Consider the following 17,482-nt stretch of genomic DNA (forward strand, 5'->3'; position numbering starts at 1 on the left):
AGTAGGGTAGACATACAGGGGAGGGATGTACACTGCTCCCAGGGAACACGCAAGAAAGGGGGAATTGTAGGGGGAACTTAAGCCCTCCATGGTGCAAGGAGAAACAGGCATGGTGGAGTAAGAAATCTGAACTTCACTCTACCTTATGTTTCTCAGGCTCAAAGAACTACCCTCAAAGCCTCGTCAATATTCTGGAACTGAGGCAAGGAGGGAGCTGCTGGCTGTCTTTCCCTAGGAAGCACATTGGGGTTAGGTGTGGGGTTACAAAGCAAATTTCAAGAGGAAAGGTAGGCCCACGGGGTTCCACCTGCTCTTCTGCAAGCTTACTTCATTTCTGAGAGCATGGCCCCAGCCTGCCCACTCAGCAACAGCATCCACAGAGAAAGTAGGAGAGAAAGTGCCACGGTCTTAGTGCCCGAGGTACATAGGAGGTGAGGTCAGAGGCACAGAAAATGGGCTCCAGGCACAGGCGCGCTCTCCATGGAGTTCTGCATCAAAGCCAAAGACAACCAGGCAGCTACGTGGAGAAAACTGACAAAGAGCAATTTTTGAGGCCACAAAAGACTAACAGGCGTGTGCCCTGGAGCCATTGTGGAGATCCACCAGGTGCTGGCACATACCACACACAGGCCTAAGCCTCTCCACCTTTCAAGCCTCTGCCCTCCATCCTCTGATGTTATAGAGGAAGGAGAACCTGGTCCTCCTTGATGGGGACAACAAAGGGCAAGTATGTGGCACGCTCATTACCATGTAAATGAAAACTGCAGCAGGGATTTTCAGCAAAGCCACCCTGTGTGGGGTATACACAGATGCCCATTAGCTCCCCAAAACAGGCAGACCCCTTCTCTTCATTCAAAAGTCCCTATTGTCCTGGGGGAGATGTTAAGGAATATTCCCTACGATCAGACCCTGGCCTTCCAGGTGTGCCTGTGAGGCAAATGGCTGAGGACCAACAGGCTGAATTATTCCAGAATATTCCAGAAAGAGGAGCAGACAGAGGCTTGCCAGCATTCCTATAAAGCACTAGGAATCTCAAACTCTTGGGTCCACAGACACTTCAGAGCCTCAGGTCATTTGGATAGCAGCAGGTAGGGAAGTGGGAGACCCAGCACTGGGTCCCATATAGCTGAGTGATTTCCAGGGGATCAACATAACTCTCCTTTCAGCCAATAGTTCTCAGCCTGCAGTGCCAGGTACTTCCAGAGTGAGAAATACTGCAGTGAGGTGAGAGGCAGAGAGGCAGAGAGGACCCCCGGGGAACACATGTGGTCCATCTTAGGAAGAGGCACATCCCAGGCCTCTGCTGGACTTGACTGGCATTACCTGCCGCCTCCCACCAGTGTTTGAGAAGTGCCACCTGTGCTAGAAGAACCTTGCCTTTCCCCCAACTGCTGACCCACCCCTGGAGCTCTACACTTCCCATTATGTCTCATCAGCATTGCTCCAGGTGCCTGCATTATGTGCTTCCATGATGGGGTCAGGCCTATTGGCTGGGCAAAGCCTTCTCCACCTGTCCCTTTTGATTTAGGGTCAGCCAATGACAATAAAGATCCCGGGCACAGTAGAGCGAAGCCTTTCCAGAGAGGCCTGACAAGCCTATGAGATTTATGAAACAAGCTCACCTACCCCAGATACCCCTAGATAGTCAAGTGTTGGGAATCAACCTTGGAGCCCTGTCTCTAGGTGAGGAAACCGAAGTCTTCAAGTTATAAAGACATGCCTCAGGAGGTGGGGTGACAGAGGACGCACCCTCTGACAAAGGCACCATTTGAGATGGATGAACAGCACAAAAAGATCCATCTTTGATGGAGGAGTAAACAGGACTGAGGCTTGTGGGGGACAACATACACCCATGAACTGAGAATACAGCCCAAGCGCAGCATATATACACTCTCTCACCTTCACTCACACTCACACACGTGGCCCCTGGAGAAGAAATACTCAAAGTTGCTCCTGTCTCCACAGGGATGCTGGTGCACCCCTGTATTTTGTGCCCCCAATGAAGGTTTAGAATGTTCTGACTCTTGTGCAGTAGAGCCTTAAATATCTCATTGCAGATTCTCTGCCCTCCACAGCAGTGGCCTTCCTGCTGCACCCTCTCGCCTTGCTTCCTAGTGCTCTAACAAAACTGAACTCACAATTCCTGACCATCATCCTTATCCTGAAACCAAGCTCCAGCTCTCAAACCAGAATGGGCCATCCAACACCAGGTTCAAGCTATTTATCATCATCACTATCAATTCAACATCATCACCCCCATCATGGCAATCATCATCATCATTACACACGCTGAGAGTCAGTAGGACCCCTCACCCTCCACTTGGTACTGGTTTCGCAGATGAAAAACATCAATACAGGTGTTTCCCGGGCACCTCCCTCAAGCCCTTGCTTTGTTCCTTTTAAACTGTGAAACACTGGGAAACATTGGCCCTCCCCCGCTCCACCACCTCTCCCCGCAGATGACACACTAACCTGACATTCCAGCTCTGATTTCTCTCCTGAGCACCAAAGCGAGCATGCAACTGCTAATGGGCAGATGGAGCCACATGGATGTCCTGCCGTCAGCGTGGACCTCCTCATCCAAGATGAACTCATTAGCTTCCCTCTTTATGACTCTGCCGAGGCTCTGCAGCTCTTCCTCTTCCTCCCGCCCTGGCCCAGCCAACTGTCCAGAGGTTCCTTTGTCATGTCTTTTATGGGCATGTATTCCTCTCTAATTAAAGCCCCTGTCATGTCTCTCCTGGGTCAATGAGTGAAACTCCCAAGAGGCTTTCAGTAGAGTAAGTTCCCCGAGGATGGGGCTTTTCTCAGGTCCCCAGAGTCCTCATCTCCTCCTTGGGAGATGTGCCATAAATATTTAATGAGAAAAAGTCCATCTGTCCTCCAATTTCCACCTCAAAAAAAAGTCTTTTTAAAAACAAAGACAATACCTGCTGATGGCCTAAAAACACAGTCAGAAGGCTCCCACTGGACTAGAACAAAGTATTCAAATTCCTAAGCAGTTGTGATGTGGTAGTTCTACCTACCTGTCTTTCTAGCTGCTTGTTTCTTCTCTTCTATTTGCCCTTTCCAAAGAGCACCCTGAACTATTCCTCATCTTCAGTACATATTTCCTTACTTAGTTTAATCAAACTGAAACTCAGAGGCAGCCACAATCTTCCACTAAGCAGATACTGCCATACTATCCCTTAAACTTGTAAGGGAAATCTTTTACACCTACCCCTTGCCTCAGATTCTAACACTGAGATGTAGAGGAAGTTAACAGGCAGAGCCTATTACAAGTATTGAGGGCCTCTCACAGCATGAACCCTTGAAATCTATGAAATTTCCATAAAACAAGAAGATCCTGTAGTTCTTCCTCTACAGAGAATCAGAACATCCCAAGTCTCTGAATTAGATTTTGAAAATCAGAATATCCAATGTGCTTAGAGAAGACCCAAAACTTCTTCTACATGCTGAGACTAAATTTAGAAATCAACTCGATCTGGACCAATGCTGTATAAACACAGATGTGTTGAAGAATCCATCATAGGAACAGACTGTTTTTCCTAATAGAACCACCCTCATACTGGCTCACCCAATCTCTAACTCCTATATCTTTTACAAATGCAATCAGATCAAACGAATAAGATCTTTTTTATATTTTGCTACTCTGAGAAAAAGAATTATGACTGAAGCTTCTTGTTCAGCCTTACTCTTCATGGCTAATTCTAGAAGATAATACACTGATTTCAAACCTAAAATTAAGAGCAGAGAACATCCAATTCCCAAAACCTTACTACCCTCTCTCTTGTAAAGCTCAATTTATTGGGATAATGATGATAATGATCAAGTCTCCTGAGCTCTTCAATTTCTCTCATTTCTAAGAAAAAATATCATCCCCAAAGCCTAGATGACAATCAGGTGAGGCAAAAGAACCTAGTATTATATTCCCATTTCACAGATAATAAATCTGAGGCTTCAGTTCAATTACTATCATCTAGCAAGGTTTTATCAGTAGCAAGAAAAAAATTCCTTATATACTTTTTACTTGATCAATACGTTCCTTATCGCAAGAAAAATAAAAAAAAAAATCCCAAGCAAGTTTAGAACAGGTTCTATCCCCAGCAACCCTGGCCATCAATAGTTCGCCCCCATTTCTGCCCACATCCCCTGCTTCCTGGGGCCTGCTTATGCCTTTGCTCCAGAACAGAATGGTATGATCTCATTCACTACAGTGCACCCAAGTTTTTCATCCTTACCAAAGCATATCAAAGACTACTTTATTTCTCTAATGTTCCCAATTTACCTTGTTTAAGATTAATACAGCAATTACAATACCCTCAATTAAGAAGCTATTTAAAGATGCACTTTCCATTCCAGTTTGTGAGCAACTAACTCAATTATTTCTATTTGTTTTTTATTCTTGAGTGGATAATTTCTTATGTCTCAAAGAAATTTTTTCTCCCCTTTGGTTTTATGACTTTTGAGTCTCATCTTGAGGTACTGAGGGACTAATCTTGGCTCTGTGCTCAGGAGTGACCTTTAGTGGTGCTCAGAGGACCATAGGTGGTGCCAGAGATTCAAATCCAGCCCAACAATATTTTTCTCCCCCCTAATTTGTTCTTAGTTTTTTGGCTTGGAGGCCACACCCATCAGTGTTCAGGGATTACTCCTGACTCTGCACTAGGAATCATTCCTAGTAGGCGCGAGGTACCATATAGGATTCCACGATCATACCTAGGTCAGCCACACACAAGGCAAGTATTTTACCACTATAATATCACTCTGGCCCCAACAATATTTTTCTTAAAGAAAAAATTTTGGATTCAATGTCTCCCTAACAGTCAGTATCTTAATCATAGAGCACCAAACAAGTCTTTTTAGGGAGCACAGTAAGCAGCTCTGAGGTGTCAAAAGCTTACATATGGAAACACTTAGGAGCCACATCAAGAAACTAAAGATTGAACTACCTCTCCCCTTAAGCCTACCTACCTCTGACCCAGCAATCCCACGTCTGACTGTCAACTAACATAAAAAAAAAATGACATTAGCCCCACTATTTACTTTAGAACTATTCATAATAGCAAAAACATGGAAGCAAGCAAAGTGCTTATCAATCGATGATGGATAAAAAAAAGACCATAGTCTCTCTATACAATGGAATATCATTCAGCTATTATAAAAAATAAAGATGAAATTTTTCCATTCACCATAAAATGGAAGAAGCTGAGGGAGCCTGTGAACTGAAGTAAGTCAGAGGGGGGAAGTTGAGTATTAAATATCTACCACATGTAAACAATACAATGAGAAAAAAACTGAACAGAAAAAATAGTGATAAAACAAAATATTAAACCATCAAATAATACCAACAGAACCTAAGTTAGCTTAGGGGAAAAGGTGAGATGATAGACAAGTGCATGGGAGTAAGAGAAGGAAGAAGAGCCAGAACAATTGCACAGTGGGAAGTGCATTTGCCTTGCACACAGCTAACCTGCTATGGATCCCTGGGATCCTATATGGTTCCCTGAGCCTGCCAGGAGTGATTTCTGAACACAGAGACAGGAGTAACTCCTGAGCACCACCAGGTGTGGCTCTAAAAAATGAGAGTGAGAGAAAGAGACATAGAGACAGAGAGAGAGAGAGAGAGAGAGAGAGAGAGAGAGAGAGAGAGAGAGAGAGAGAGAGAGAATAGTACTAGTAGGCTTTAATTTATAAAATAAAAAAATTTAAAGATCTCATAAAAGATCTTGCATGTGGCTGACCTAGGATGGACCATGGTTCGATCTCCTGGTGTCCCATATGGTCCCCTAAGCCAGGAGTGATTTCTGAGCACAAAGCCAGGAGTAACCCCTGAGCATCAGTGGGTGTAGCCCAAAACCCAAAAAAAAATCTCATAAGAGGGCTGGAGAGTTAGTACAGCAGGTAAGTACTTAGATGGTACATCATGGCCAACTGGGTACAATCCCCAGTACCACTAAAACATCCCAAGCACCATCAAGAGTGCCCCCTAAGCACAGAACATCCTGAGCACTGCTGGATGTGATTCCCCAAAAACCCAAAATAAAATAAAGATTTCATAGCTATCAAATCTTACTCTGAATTCAAACTTTCCCCCTTTGGGAAGGAGCTTTTACTTACATTTCATGACTCTCAGATATAATTTTTCTTTTGCATTTCAACAGGTACAAATGAGATTCTCATCCATATCAGAGTGACACAGAGGAATCTTGACCAACAGGCCTTTGGCTCACTGTGGACTTTCCTTGACAGCACATCTTCAAATATACAGAAAAATTAATTTCTGTTTCTCATCTTACTGGGGTTTAGAAGTCAAAGTGGAGATGGGCACGGGCTGGGGAGATAGTCTAAGTGAGAGACTGCATGGTTGCAGGGATGAGAGGCCCTGAGTACAAATCCTAAACATCGTTTTAAAAAATGTTCAAGAGAAAGAGGCCATAAGTATTAATGCCTATTACAACACCCCAAGCACATATTTGCTGAAGTTATTATTATGCTTTACTAAATTAAGTGGGAAAGGTCCATTCCCTGGCAGGCTATCGCATGTAGAATAAACAAGCAGCTCAGAAAACTGTCAGAACTGTGATGATGGTGATAATGGTCACTTGCAGAGTCCCAGCCACCAACCATGCATTCATTCACCCTTGATTCCTTTCAGCAGTCCTGGGACACACTGTATCACTATACCCAGGAAGCTCAACTGGAGAAATGTATGAGTTTGAGGTTCAGAAGTTCCCTCAGCCTTGAATAAACATTTCTCCAAATAAGAGAATACAGCAATAATATAGTATTGCAACAGGATAGCAATGGGGGTCAGAGCAGTAGTACAGCGGGTAGGGCATTTGTCTTGCATGCTACCTGGTCCAATTCATGGTATCTCATATGCCGAGTACCTCCAGGAGCGATCCCTGGCATGAGCCAAAATAAGTCCTGAACAATGTGGGTTGACCCATAAATCAAAGCAAGTATAAACAAAACTAAACCAAAATCCCACCCCAAAAATGCAATTATTATGGAGCTAGAGAAATAGAGTCTTACACACAGTCAATACAGGATTGATCCCCAGCATCATTAAGTCTCCCATATGGTTCCCTGAGCACCATCATGAATAATTCCTGAGTGCAGAGCCTGGAGTAACCCTTGAGCATAGCCAAGTATTACCCCAAAACAAAGCAAAATAATAATATATATGAACATCTTCTAGATAAAGGAACAATGTTCAACAGCACTTACTAAGGTCTGGGGATGTGGCTCGGTGGTAGAGCATTTACCATGCATATGCATATGGTAGCCCCGGGCTTGATTCTCAGAAGTGCATAGAAACATCACCAGAAAATACCAATCAACTCTGCACTGAGATGCCACCACACACCCATGATGGTGGCATCATGATAATAAATGAGACAAGACCTAGACTATGGAGAAAAGGAAATCCTTGAGTTGGTAGTAAGACTGTAAATAGGGATAGTCACTATGGAAAACAGTAAGACCAATCCCCCAAATTGAAAAACTGAGCTACCAGATGATGCAGCAAGTCACTTCTGGGTATTTATCTAAAGAGGGGGAAACCACTAGTGAGAAAAGCAATCTGCACCCCATGTTCTCTGCAGCATTATCATAATAGCCAAGTCATGAAAACTAGTCACAAATGAATGGTTAAAAAGCAGTGGTTGACGGGGCCAGAGAGGTGGCGCTAGCAGTAAAGGCATCTGCCTTACAAGTGCTAGCCTTGGACGGACCTTGGTTCTATTCCCCAGTGTCCCATATGGTCCCCCCAAGCCAGGAACGATTTCTGAGCACATAGCCAGGAGTAACCCCTGAGTGTCAACGGGTGTGGCCCAAAAACAAAAACAAACAAACAAACAAAAACAGTGGTTGATCCAGGAAGATAGTACAGGGTATATCTGTTATGTTTACCCAACCCAGACTCAATTTCTGGCATCACAGGGGCCCAGAGCACTGCCAGGTGTGGCTCTGGAAGCCCATAACACTGCTGAGATATCTCGGATGTTCCTCAGAATCACAGGGCCAGAGCTATGCTACTCTTGCAGCACCTAGCACTGAACCACTGAACCACTGACACAACTGTCCAAGAATAAGTAGGAGTGGCCCCTGCACCCTCTGAAATCACTTGAGAACCCTCCCAAAAGTGGCATGCATATATATATATATATATATATATATATATATATATATATATATATACATTGAAGTACTATTCCGTCATTAAACAAAGAAATCCTGCCATTTGTGCCAACACGAACAAACATTATGCTAAGTGAGATAAGTCAGACAAAGACAAATACATTACTTATATGTGGAACCTCATAAATCGACAAACCAAAAAGCCAAACTCACAATGTAAAAGATCAGAACTGCGGTTACCGAAGGTGGAAGAGATGAGGGTGGAGGGCAAGAAATTGGAGGAAGGTGGTCAAATGCTGCGAATGTCTATTTAATAGGTAAGTTGCGTGATCTGACTGCACAACGTGATGGCTACATGCTGCGGGGTGAGGGAGAATTTCCAAGGAGAAATTCTCACTGTAAGAAGAAAATTTTTTTCTCTTTATCTAAAGTATAAATGTTAACTAGAGTATAAATGTTAACTTATTATTGTGATCATTGTTTAATCAAACCACAAGACTGTATCCCTTAAGTCTGCACAGTACTCTATGGCAATTATATCTCAATAAAAACTGGGGAAGAACCCACAGATGCTATGTAATATACTTGATAATTGAGACTTAAAAAGAAAAACACTGGCATTGAGATATTTCCCAAATCCAAACTCCTTAGTTGGTGAAAAAAATAAAAAAAGGAGGATGCATCTAAATAGAGAAAACTTATTATTGAAAAATGATTTGGGTCTCTAGGTCTCAATTATGATAGGCAAGCCTAAACAAGTTGCTTAATCTTTGCAGACCTTCATTTCCTCACATATAAAATAAAAAGATAAATAAAAATGCCCACCTCAGAGGTAGGATTCTGGCAAGGACTGAGTGAATTAATGTGTGTGAAGGTGGGAAACAGCATTGGTATATAGTAAGAACTTTCTAAGGGTTTGAAATTAGAATTACAACTAACCATTTGCAAACTTTATTGCACACAATTACTGGCCAATTTAAAACTATCCTCTTTTTCCAATCATCCACGGTTAGCAGCAGTAACACAGCTAGATCTTCTAAGAAGGGAACAATAAATCCATAAAAATGTTGAATCTGATACCTGACAGTATATAGTTGATATGTCTGATCGAAGAGCTGTGGCTGACTTTGCCCAAATGTGACTGGGCTAGCAAACACATCAGAAAACCTCTTTCTCTTCCCCTTTATTTTCCTCATTTTAGAGGCAATGATCCCAGTGACCTATGTAGACATATCATTCTGATATGTTGGTATTTCGTTTCCCAAACACCAAATAAACTTAGCAAAAATAAGACAAATAGAAGCAGTCTGGGATAATCATCCTCCAGAAGCATCAATGCATCAATAAATAACTCTGCATTTCACAATGAATTAAAAAAGTGTGGGGGGGTGTAGGGGAAACACAATTTTTTGCAAGCCATCTGTATTTAAACTTTTAAGAAGAAACCTGACTTCTAGAGTGGCAAAGTCAGTTCCCACCCTATTTGGGATGTTGGATATATACAACAGGTACTTTAAAAGGGGGAGATGGATAGAGAGAAAGAAAGGGATCCAGTGTTTCTAGAGTTCAGAAGCCAATAAATTCCTACAATTATAAGAACAAAGAATATTATTAATATGGAAGGAATTGAGCAGATGATTTTTCCCCAAGTCCATCAATATTTAATGGTAGAGGCTGAACCTGAACAATGCCCATGCCAGAAAATGCAGGGCCCTTAAACTGTCTGAGGGAAATATAGGAAGGAAGGAAGGAATGTCCCCTCGACCTTTTGGAGGCGTTTGAAATAGGCTTTTGATGCTAGAAACAGAATAATTTGGGTGCTTTTCTTCCCAGATCTAATCAATATTTACTGCAGAGAGAGCTTCACCTACACTCTTCATTACTCTCAGGAATTGAGGAAGCGCTGATTCTCCTACTTGCCACTTTAGGCCTCCAAGATGAGAGATTTGTTACTTGCTCTATGAAATCCATCTCAGGTCTCCAAAAAGCATTCAAATTTCGCCTTGTAGATAAATGGAAAGTTTCCCACGCTTTTCTTATATTAAAGGGGACCTTTGGCAGAAGAAATATACTTGATTGTTGAAGAGCCGAGATTTATGTTCAGAGGTTTAGTTTAGCACAATTCAAACCCGTGACTTTTAGACATGGCACTGGCTGAAAAGCCCAGGCTCTTCCAGATAAGGAAACTTTCCAATGAAATGCCAAAAGGCTAGTATCTCCACATCAGCATGAGTCTCTGAGAAAGTGACTACTGCTGCCTGATGGAACAGAGCTGAATCCACCAATACAATGGACACCAGCTCTCGGATCTGAAGTCAACCCAATTGCCACACTAGTTGCACAAAGTGGTAGCCTGAAGGGAGTTTACTCACAGCCTGAGACCAGAACACAGTGCCCAGACCACTTCCTATTCCAGCTCTAAATCCTTTAGCTGGTCTCTTTGAATGACACTGAAAATTCTCAATGACCCTCACCAAGGACCCTCACCTTGGGGTTTCCCTATGATATTCCCTCCTTTCCCTTTACATTCCTTGCAGCTCTGCTAGGTCCTAGACTAACCAGGACATTTTCTGCCCCCTAGAGAATTCAAACATGCGACCACTTCCACACTCCACAGGGGCTTCATGCTCCCACTACCACCCAGAGGTGTCTGGCTGCCCCCTCCTTTACAACCAGTCTAATGATATGTCTTCTCCTGATTGTTCCGCCAACCTCCCAGATGACTTCCACCGTGTTTGTGGCTTCCACTGCATAAAACTACTACACTGTTTCTGATAGCATTTTCTAGTTGGTGTGGTATCATTTGTCAGTCTTTGGTCAATATCCCATATGGCATATCAGGTGGCAGATGCCATGAGATACAGAAATGAATCAAGTCAAGGTTCTGCCTTGAGTGGGTTTAGTCCAGAAAAGGAGACAAATGAGGGTTATACCTTAGAAAGTGGGAGCCAAGTAGGGGAGAGGCTTCTAACAAGTAAAGATGTAAGATATCAGGCATTAAAGTGGTGGGAGAGAAGAGTTCCTAGCTCTGAAAACATTCCTAGAAATAGTTGACTTGGCAGTTTGGGGCTCAGGCCTGGTGATACAGCACCAGGTCTACAATGCTTAGGGATCATCAAGGCTGTGGTCAGCAGTACTCAAGAAATCTTCAGGTGCTAGATAACAAGTACATTTCCCTGGCCAATTTATGACTTATTTGGGGTGGGGTGGGTAATGAAGGACTTCTAAGCAGTGCTCAAGAGGATCAGGACTCCCTCCAAATGATTCTTTGCCTATATGGCTACTGGTTCAATACAAGGGGCCTAAAATAAGGTGCTGGGATTATCACCTTGGTTTTAGTCAGGAGTTTCCAAGGTCCTACTGAGTAGTGTTTGGGGTTGGAATCTGACAGTGATGCAAAGCATGCACGTTAACAACTCTGCCATCTCTCTAGCCCTTTAACCTGAGACTCAAGGGAAATTTGCTCACTGGGGGAAAAATAAGAAAGAGCAAAGAAGGGTTCTTCTAGATAAAAAGGGTGTTCTGGGCCCGGAGAGATAGCACAGCGGCATTTGCCTTGCAAGCAGCCGATCCAGGACCAAAGGTGGTTGGTTCGAATCCCGGTGTCCCATATGGTCCCCCGTGCCTGCCAGGAGCTATTTCTGAGCAGACAGCCAGGAGTAAACCCTGAGCATCGCCGGGTGTGGCCCAAAAAAAAAAAAAAAAAAAAAAAAAAAGGGTGTTCTACACAACTATGGTTGGTAGGAGATAAGAGAGCAACACATTATTTATTGCCTGAAAGAAGCCAAGGTCTGGAAGATTACTATGCTATGTTCAGTTTCTTCTACTATTACTATATAGTTATGCCAACTTTTTCACCCCCAATTCTGGCATCATTGTTTTATGGAAAATAGAAGTGAAAGGTGAAAGTGCCAATGGTACCAGGTTGTGGAGCTCAGCCTATGCACTTTAAAATAAAAGGACATACTAATGAGCGACTTCACAGTCAGCTGCCTGAAAGAGCAAGAGATCAGGGTTCTCCCTCCAGCCTGTGTGGGTACTCAGATAATTTAAGGGAAGGAAGGGGAGGACAAACAGATACTATACCCCAGATCCTAGATCAGCAGGGCCATGTGTTAGTCTTCTAGGCTTTGGGTCACACAGTGGCCCCTTTCTCAATCATAGGAGAGTCAGCTTGGCAGAAACACCTAACGGTCCCTCAGGCTCATGAAAGCTCTGGTTTGATGACCTTTTCTCTGGCTCTCTTGGGCCAGGTATTTCATTTACTGCAAAAAAGGCTCATCTTCCTCACTTTCTTCATAGGATCATTTTCTCCATTTCACTTCAGACTTTTTCTCACTATTGCTGTGGGGCAAAGGCTTTTTTCCCTTCCTAGCAGAGGCCATTATATCTTGCTCTTGTGATGCTCCATGCCCACCGAAAGCAATCAAAAATGAAAATCCACATTTCAGAGCAGGGTTACGTACTTCTCTTTGTCAATAAGCATGAAACAGGGCTGATTTTCAGCTGTGTTCCCCCTAAATATCAGGTGCAGGCTGAGTCTTTTCTCCCCCACAGCCCACTGGCCCTAGGTGGTTTGGAGTGAAAATAGAAAATCTGGGGTGAGAACCCATTTTGGAAGATGTCTTGGAAGGCAGTGTGCTTCCACCAAGTGGTTCTGTGCAGGGGGAAAAAATGGTGCAAATGCACTGGCCTCAAGAATTGCTCATCACACATGTGATCCTCGGACCAAGAACAAATGTGGCACTGGCAAACTTTGTGGAGAATTCTTGGGCCCCTGCCCAAACCAACTGAACCTGAACCTGCCTTTTAGTTGCAGTTTTAGAAGCACTGGTCTAGAATGAACTTTCTTACCTTCCTGGAGTCTCCCTAAAAGGATCTGAAATCTCAACTCTCCAGAACTTCCTTCCCTCCTATTTTTTCATGGAGGGACTCTCTAAAATGAAATACATTCTTCTAGGAACTACACTCTGGGTTCAAAGAACTTGGAAGACCGACATTCACTCTGAACCCAAGAGGAGACGTTCATCCTTTGCTCCAACTTCCTTCCAGGTTCTGGGTCTTTCTACTTGGTAACTCCTCCCCTCCAGAGGAAAGGGCTCAAGATGGACCTGACCATATACTGCTAGGGGGAAGGGGGCCTATGTTGAGGATAAAACTCTTGAGGAAGAATCTCTGTAACCCCCCAGAGCACCTTCTTCACATCCCATGTGGCTCAGACTTCACACAGACAATAACAACAATTCAACACCAAAGAATCCAATGGCTCTGCCACCTCCAAGGAATCCATGGACCAGGATGGAAAATCATAGCTGGCTGAACGAAGGGAAGGAGAGCTAGAAAGTTTCAGCAAGAGAAGAGAGGTGGGTAGGAGCCATGTCCATATCCTGCTTCCTGCCCCTGCTCCGTCCCTGTCATTGTGAGACATACCTCTCATGTTCATGACCACATAGAAGCTAACTGACTGCATCCAAACTGGCCTTTTCCTATGAGAAAACCAAAGGCCAGACAGCATGGAAGGTACCTGCCGTGTATATAGCTGACCAGGTCCAATTCAGAGCAGCTCAATACCCACCAAGAGTGATCCCTGGGCACAGAAGCAGAAGTGAGCCCTGAGCACCAGTGAGTGTGGATTCCAAACAAAATAAATAAAAAATAAAACTCCAAGTACACGAAGCCCTTGTTAACAACGGACTCCAAATAAAAACCCAAAGCTAAGAGTTTTGCTCACAAATTTGCACACCTCACAAAAAATGCCTTATGCTCTGAGCATTTTCCAGGCCTCTTAAGCCACAAGTTAGGCGGATTCCGGGCTAAAGTTCATCATTTTCAGTCCCATTCTCCCCTGGCTAATCTCTTACTCTTTTCTTCCTCTTCCCCTGATGCAGGCGATACTTCCGAAACATGAATGTAGCTTATTTCCTGTCTGCTAGTACCTGTGTCCCCACCAGAGATCAGTGATTACTCCTCTGCTTGAAATATTTGAGCTTGGGAAACAGGGTCTGTCCTTTCTTGGGGCCCCATCAGCCAATTCTCCCAGAAAATCTGGAAAGCACAGCCAGGATGGACAGAACCAAGCAGTGTGGAGACAAGACCTATGCCGAGATCCAGACTACCTCTCCAACTGTCTTCCTCAACCCTCTACCATAGAAAGGGCTTCCCTCACCCCCCCAAAAGCAAATCTGCTACAGATGAACCCCCTTTGATGGACTAAGGAGGTGATCAATTTTATTTTCACCACCTGGTACTTCTTAGAAAAGCACTTAATTTGATGTAAAAGCAAACCCAGAAAAGCCAAGTAGCCGTCCAGCCATACAACTGCAGGAAAGCCTGCATGTCCGCTCAGGGCCCTCCACTGAGCATACCATCTCCCCAGCATAGAGAAAGTTAACTTTCAAATAAGCCTGCCCTGCGGAGTCCAGTTTCCAGACAGGCCCTTTGCATGCACAAGGAAAAAGAAAATGATTCTCACAATTCTTGCCTTGATCCAAAGGCTGAGCACTGAGAGAGGAAGAGGGGGGCAACATATACATGAGTTAAAACCCACAAACACAAGGTTAACTACAAATGTGCCACAACTGGCCTTCTCCTCTCCCTCTCTCCTGGTTTAAGTGAGAATAAAGGGTCAGACTTTATTGTCTCTTGCTTCAGAGAAGTCAGGCAGAGAGGCCAGTGGAAAAGAGAGCTAGAAGCAAAATGTGGGTGTGTGAGTGAAGCTGAGCCTCTTCCAAGAAGCAACTGTCTGGGAACTCCGGGGGGATTATGGCCAAAGGGGATGTCAGGCTGATACCCAGGGCCCCCTCAAAGCCCTTGAGGTCCCCAGAAACCGACTTGCAGGAAGGGGGATGTCCAATATCTCCAATACCAGGCTGTATCTCTCCCGGTGTTGTTGTGTGTATAGAAGGGGTGCCCTCCGGACAACATGGGGTCACTCACCGCCCGTGAGCTGTGCAGGGCCGAAGCACAACGCCAGCTGAAACCAGAGGATCACGGCCACGAGTCTCTGGGGGGACGGAGGCTGCTGCTGCTCTAGAAACCCATCTCCATGGCTCGGGTTCATTCCATGATACATCTTTCATCCACAGAGGGCATCCGGCTTGCAAGAGTCTGCAACCAGGAGTGAGCACAATACCTCGGGCTGCTCTGCTCGGGGAGGGGGGGGCTGAAGGGGGGCACGCTGGCCACCCTCCACCTCCTCCTCCTTCCAGAGACCCCCGAACCTCTGCGTACCCCCGCTGCATCCCCACTCCTCCCCGCCCCCTTTCCCACGGCGAGCTTCCCCGTCCCCGCACACCCCACCCCATCCCACCCCACGGCCGCCGCGGGATGCTGCGCGTGCAGGAGGGAGGGAGGGATGGAGGAGGGGAGGGCCGCCGGGGAGAATTGCGGGGTGCAAAAGGAAGCAAGCGCACATTGGCTCGGCGGGCGCCAAAAAGGGTCCCCAAGATCTGGCGGCCGTGACTATCTATGACAGCCAAGTCCAAAAGCGTGTCGGGGGTGCAAAAAAAGACACTTTTCCGGGGCCCTCGAGATTGCACTCTTGGGGTTCAGAGCAACACCCCCCCCCACTTCACCCCAGCTACTTCTCCCGGGCTTTTCCCCCCCCCCCACCCCCCAGGATCTGGATTTGGAGCGGGGTTATCCTACAAGCCCAGTTCCCCCAATGCGCAACCCGGGATTTGCTCCAAGTCCCCCTGGCCCGGCTGCGGGTCTTACCTGTAGGTCTCATGCATGCAGCTTCCTCCCCTCCACCGCCGCCGCCGCCTCCTCCCCACGCCGGTCGAACCCGCATCTGTGCGTCGCGACCTCTGCTGCTGCCGCCGCTGCGCGAGCGAGCGAGACGGAGCCGGAGACGGTGATGCCCAGCGCCGCTCCCCCGCCCGCGCTCTCCCTCCCCGGGCTCCCTCCGAGCGAGCGGACGGGCGCGGGGCGGTGCGGTGCGGGACGACAAGCAAGCCCGGCCGCGAGCGCTGCGCGCACGCGCCCCGGAGGAGCCCTCGCCCGCGCGCCCGCTACCTGAGTGCGCGCGCACGCGGCGGAGGCGCGGCCCCGAGGAGGGAGGGGGAAAGGGGCGGGGCCCAGACGGTGTCAGCTCGGGCGCGCGCGCGAACACGCGAGCACGCGCCTCCGCCCACTCAGCCCGGCCGCGGCGTGGAGGGGAAAGTGGGAGGGGCTACGCGGAGGGAGGGGCGGGCCTACGACGCCGCCGCGACCAATGAGAAGCCCGCGCGCCTGCACCTGTCCCGGCGCTAAGCGCACTGAAGGCGGCCGGGTCTCCTCCTTCGCTGGGACCCGACTGCAACCCCTCCGGGTGTCCGCCAAGGTCTCGGCTCGCCCTGGGGTGGCCCAGGCGCGTGACTCGGCTCTCAGCTTTCAGCTCCTCCAGGGCGGTGTTGGCTCTAAGGCATGGGACAAGGGGCCGGAGAGATAGCATGGAGTAGGGCGTTTGCCTTGCATGCAGAAGGTCAGTGGTTTGAATCCCGGCATCCCAAATGGTCCCCCGAGCCTGTCAGGAGCGATTTCTGAGCTAAGAGCCAGGAGTAAGCCCTGAGCGCTGCCGGGTGTGACCCAAAAATCAATTAAAAAAAAAAAAGACATGGGACAAATTTATCCAGCCAAACTGGTGCCCCCAGGACCCTCACTTGCAGGGAGTTGTCTTAGGGAGATAGAGGGGGGAGCAGAGGACTGTCACTTGCTAAAGTCGCTTATTTTGCCCTCTCCCCCATATCACCCTCTACTCCTATTGAAATATATATTAATTATGGATGGTTGTGGGTGATGGTGAGATGGATGGATGGATGGATGGATGGATGGATGGATGGATGGATGGATGGATGGATGGATGGTGAGGCCTTTCTCTGCCACCCTGGGGCCACACACCTGCAACCCCTTCCTTCCAGCTGGCGGGTCTGAGAGTTCAGGATAGCCACGAGGAAATTATCCACAGGCAAGTCAGAAGACATGAAGCTTTATTATTAATAAGGCCTTAGCCACTATGCGTGACCTATGCTAACCTTTTAAGCAGCCATCTCCAACTGTTTATCCTGCCAACCCTCTTGCTACTTCTCCCTGAATCTCCCTCCATCCCTTTACACCCTTGAGTCAATCCTTTTGTTCCCTTTCATAGACCCCTCCCAGATGTGGGAAGGTCTGACCAGGTAAAATTAGCATTTAGCTTTGGGGAGGGATAACACGTTCCCTGCTGGTGCACCACAGGATGCCCAGGCTGTGTCCTAGAATGTCCCCCCAGTGACACTAAAGATGGCTACACAGGACTACAGGGTATCCTTCACCACTCTTGGAGATGTTTGGGTCTCTAGAGCACCCTCCCAAGGGG

The 17,482-nt window shown here is 46.5% G+C and overlaps 1 protein-coding gene across 1 annotated transcript in view; it reads right to left on the minus strand.

Annotated features, from left to right (window-relative positions):
* SUSD4 (sushi domain containing 4) overlaps positions 1–16,017 on the minus strand; it is a 97,995-nt gene extending 81,978 nt beyond the window's left edge. Inside the window, exons 1-2 of the mRNA XM_049776592.1 lie at positions 15,862–16,017; positions 15,082–15,252 (exon numbers count right to left, since the gene is read on the minus strand). Coding sequence (XP_049632549.1) covers positions 15,082–15,217 — 136 coding nt within the window. The 5' untranslated portion in view covers positions 15,218–15,252; positions 15,862–16,017. The remainder of the gene's footprint in view (positions 1–15,081; positions 15,253–15,861) is intronic.
* Between the last annotated feature and the right edge of the window lie 1,465 nt (positions 16,018–17,482).

Source organism: Suncus etruscus, chromosome 7, assembly GCF_024139225.1.
Source record: "Suncus etruscus isolate mSunEtr1 chromosome 7, mSunEtr1.pri.cur, whole genome shotgun sequence".
Taxonomy (NCBI): domain Eukaryota; kingdom Metazoa; phylum Chordata; class Mammalia; order Eulipotyphla; family Soricidae; genus Suncus; species Suncus etruscus.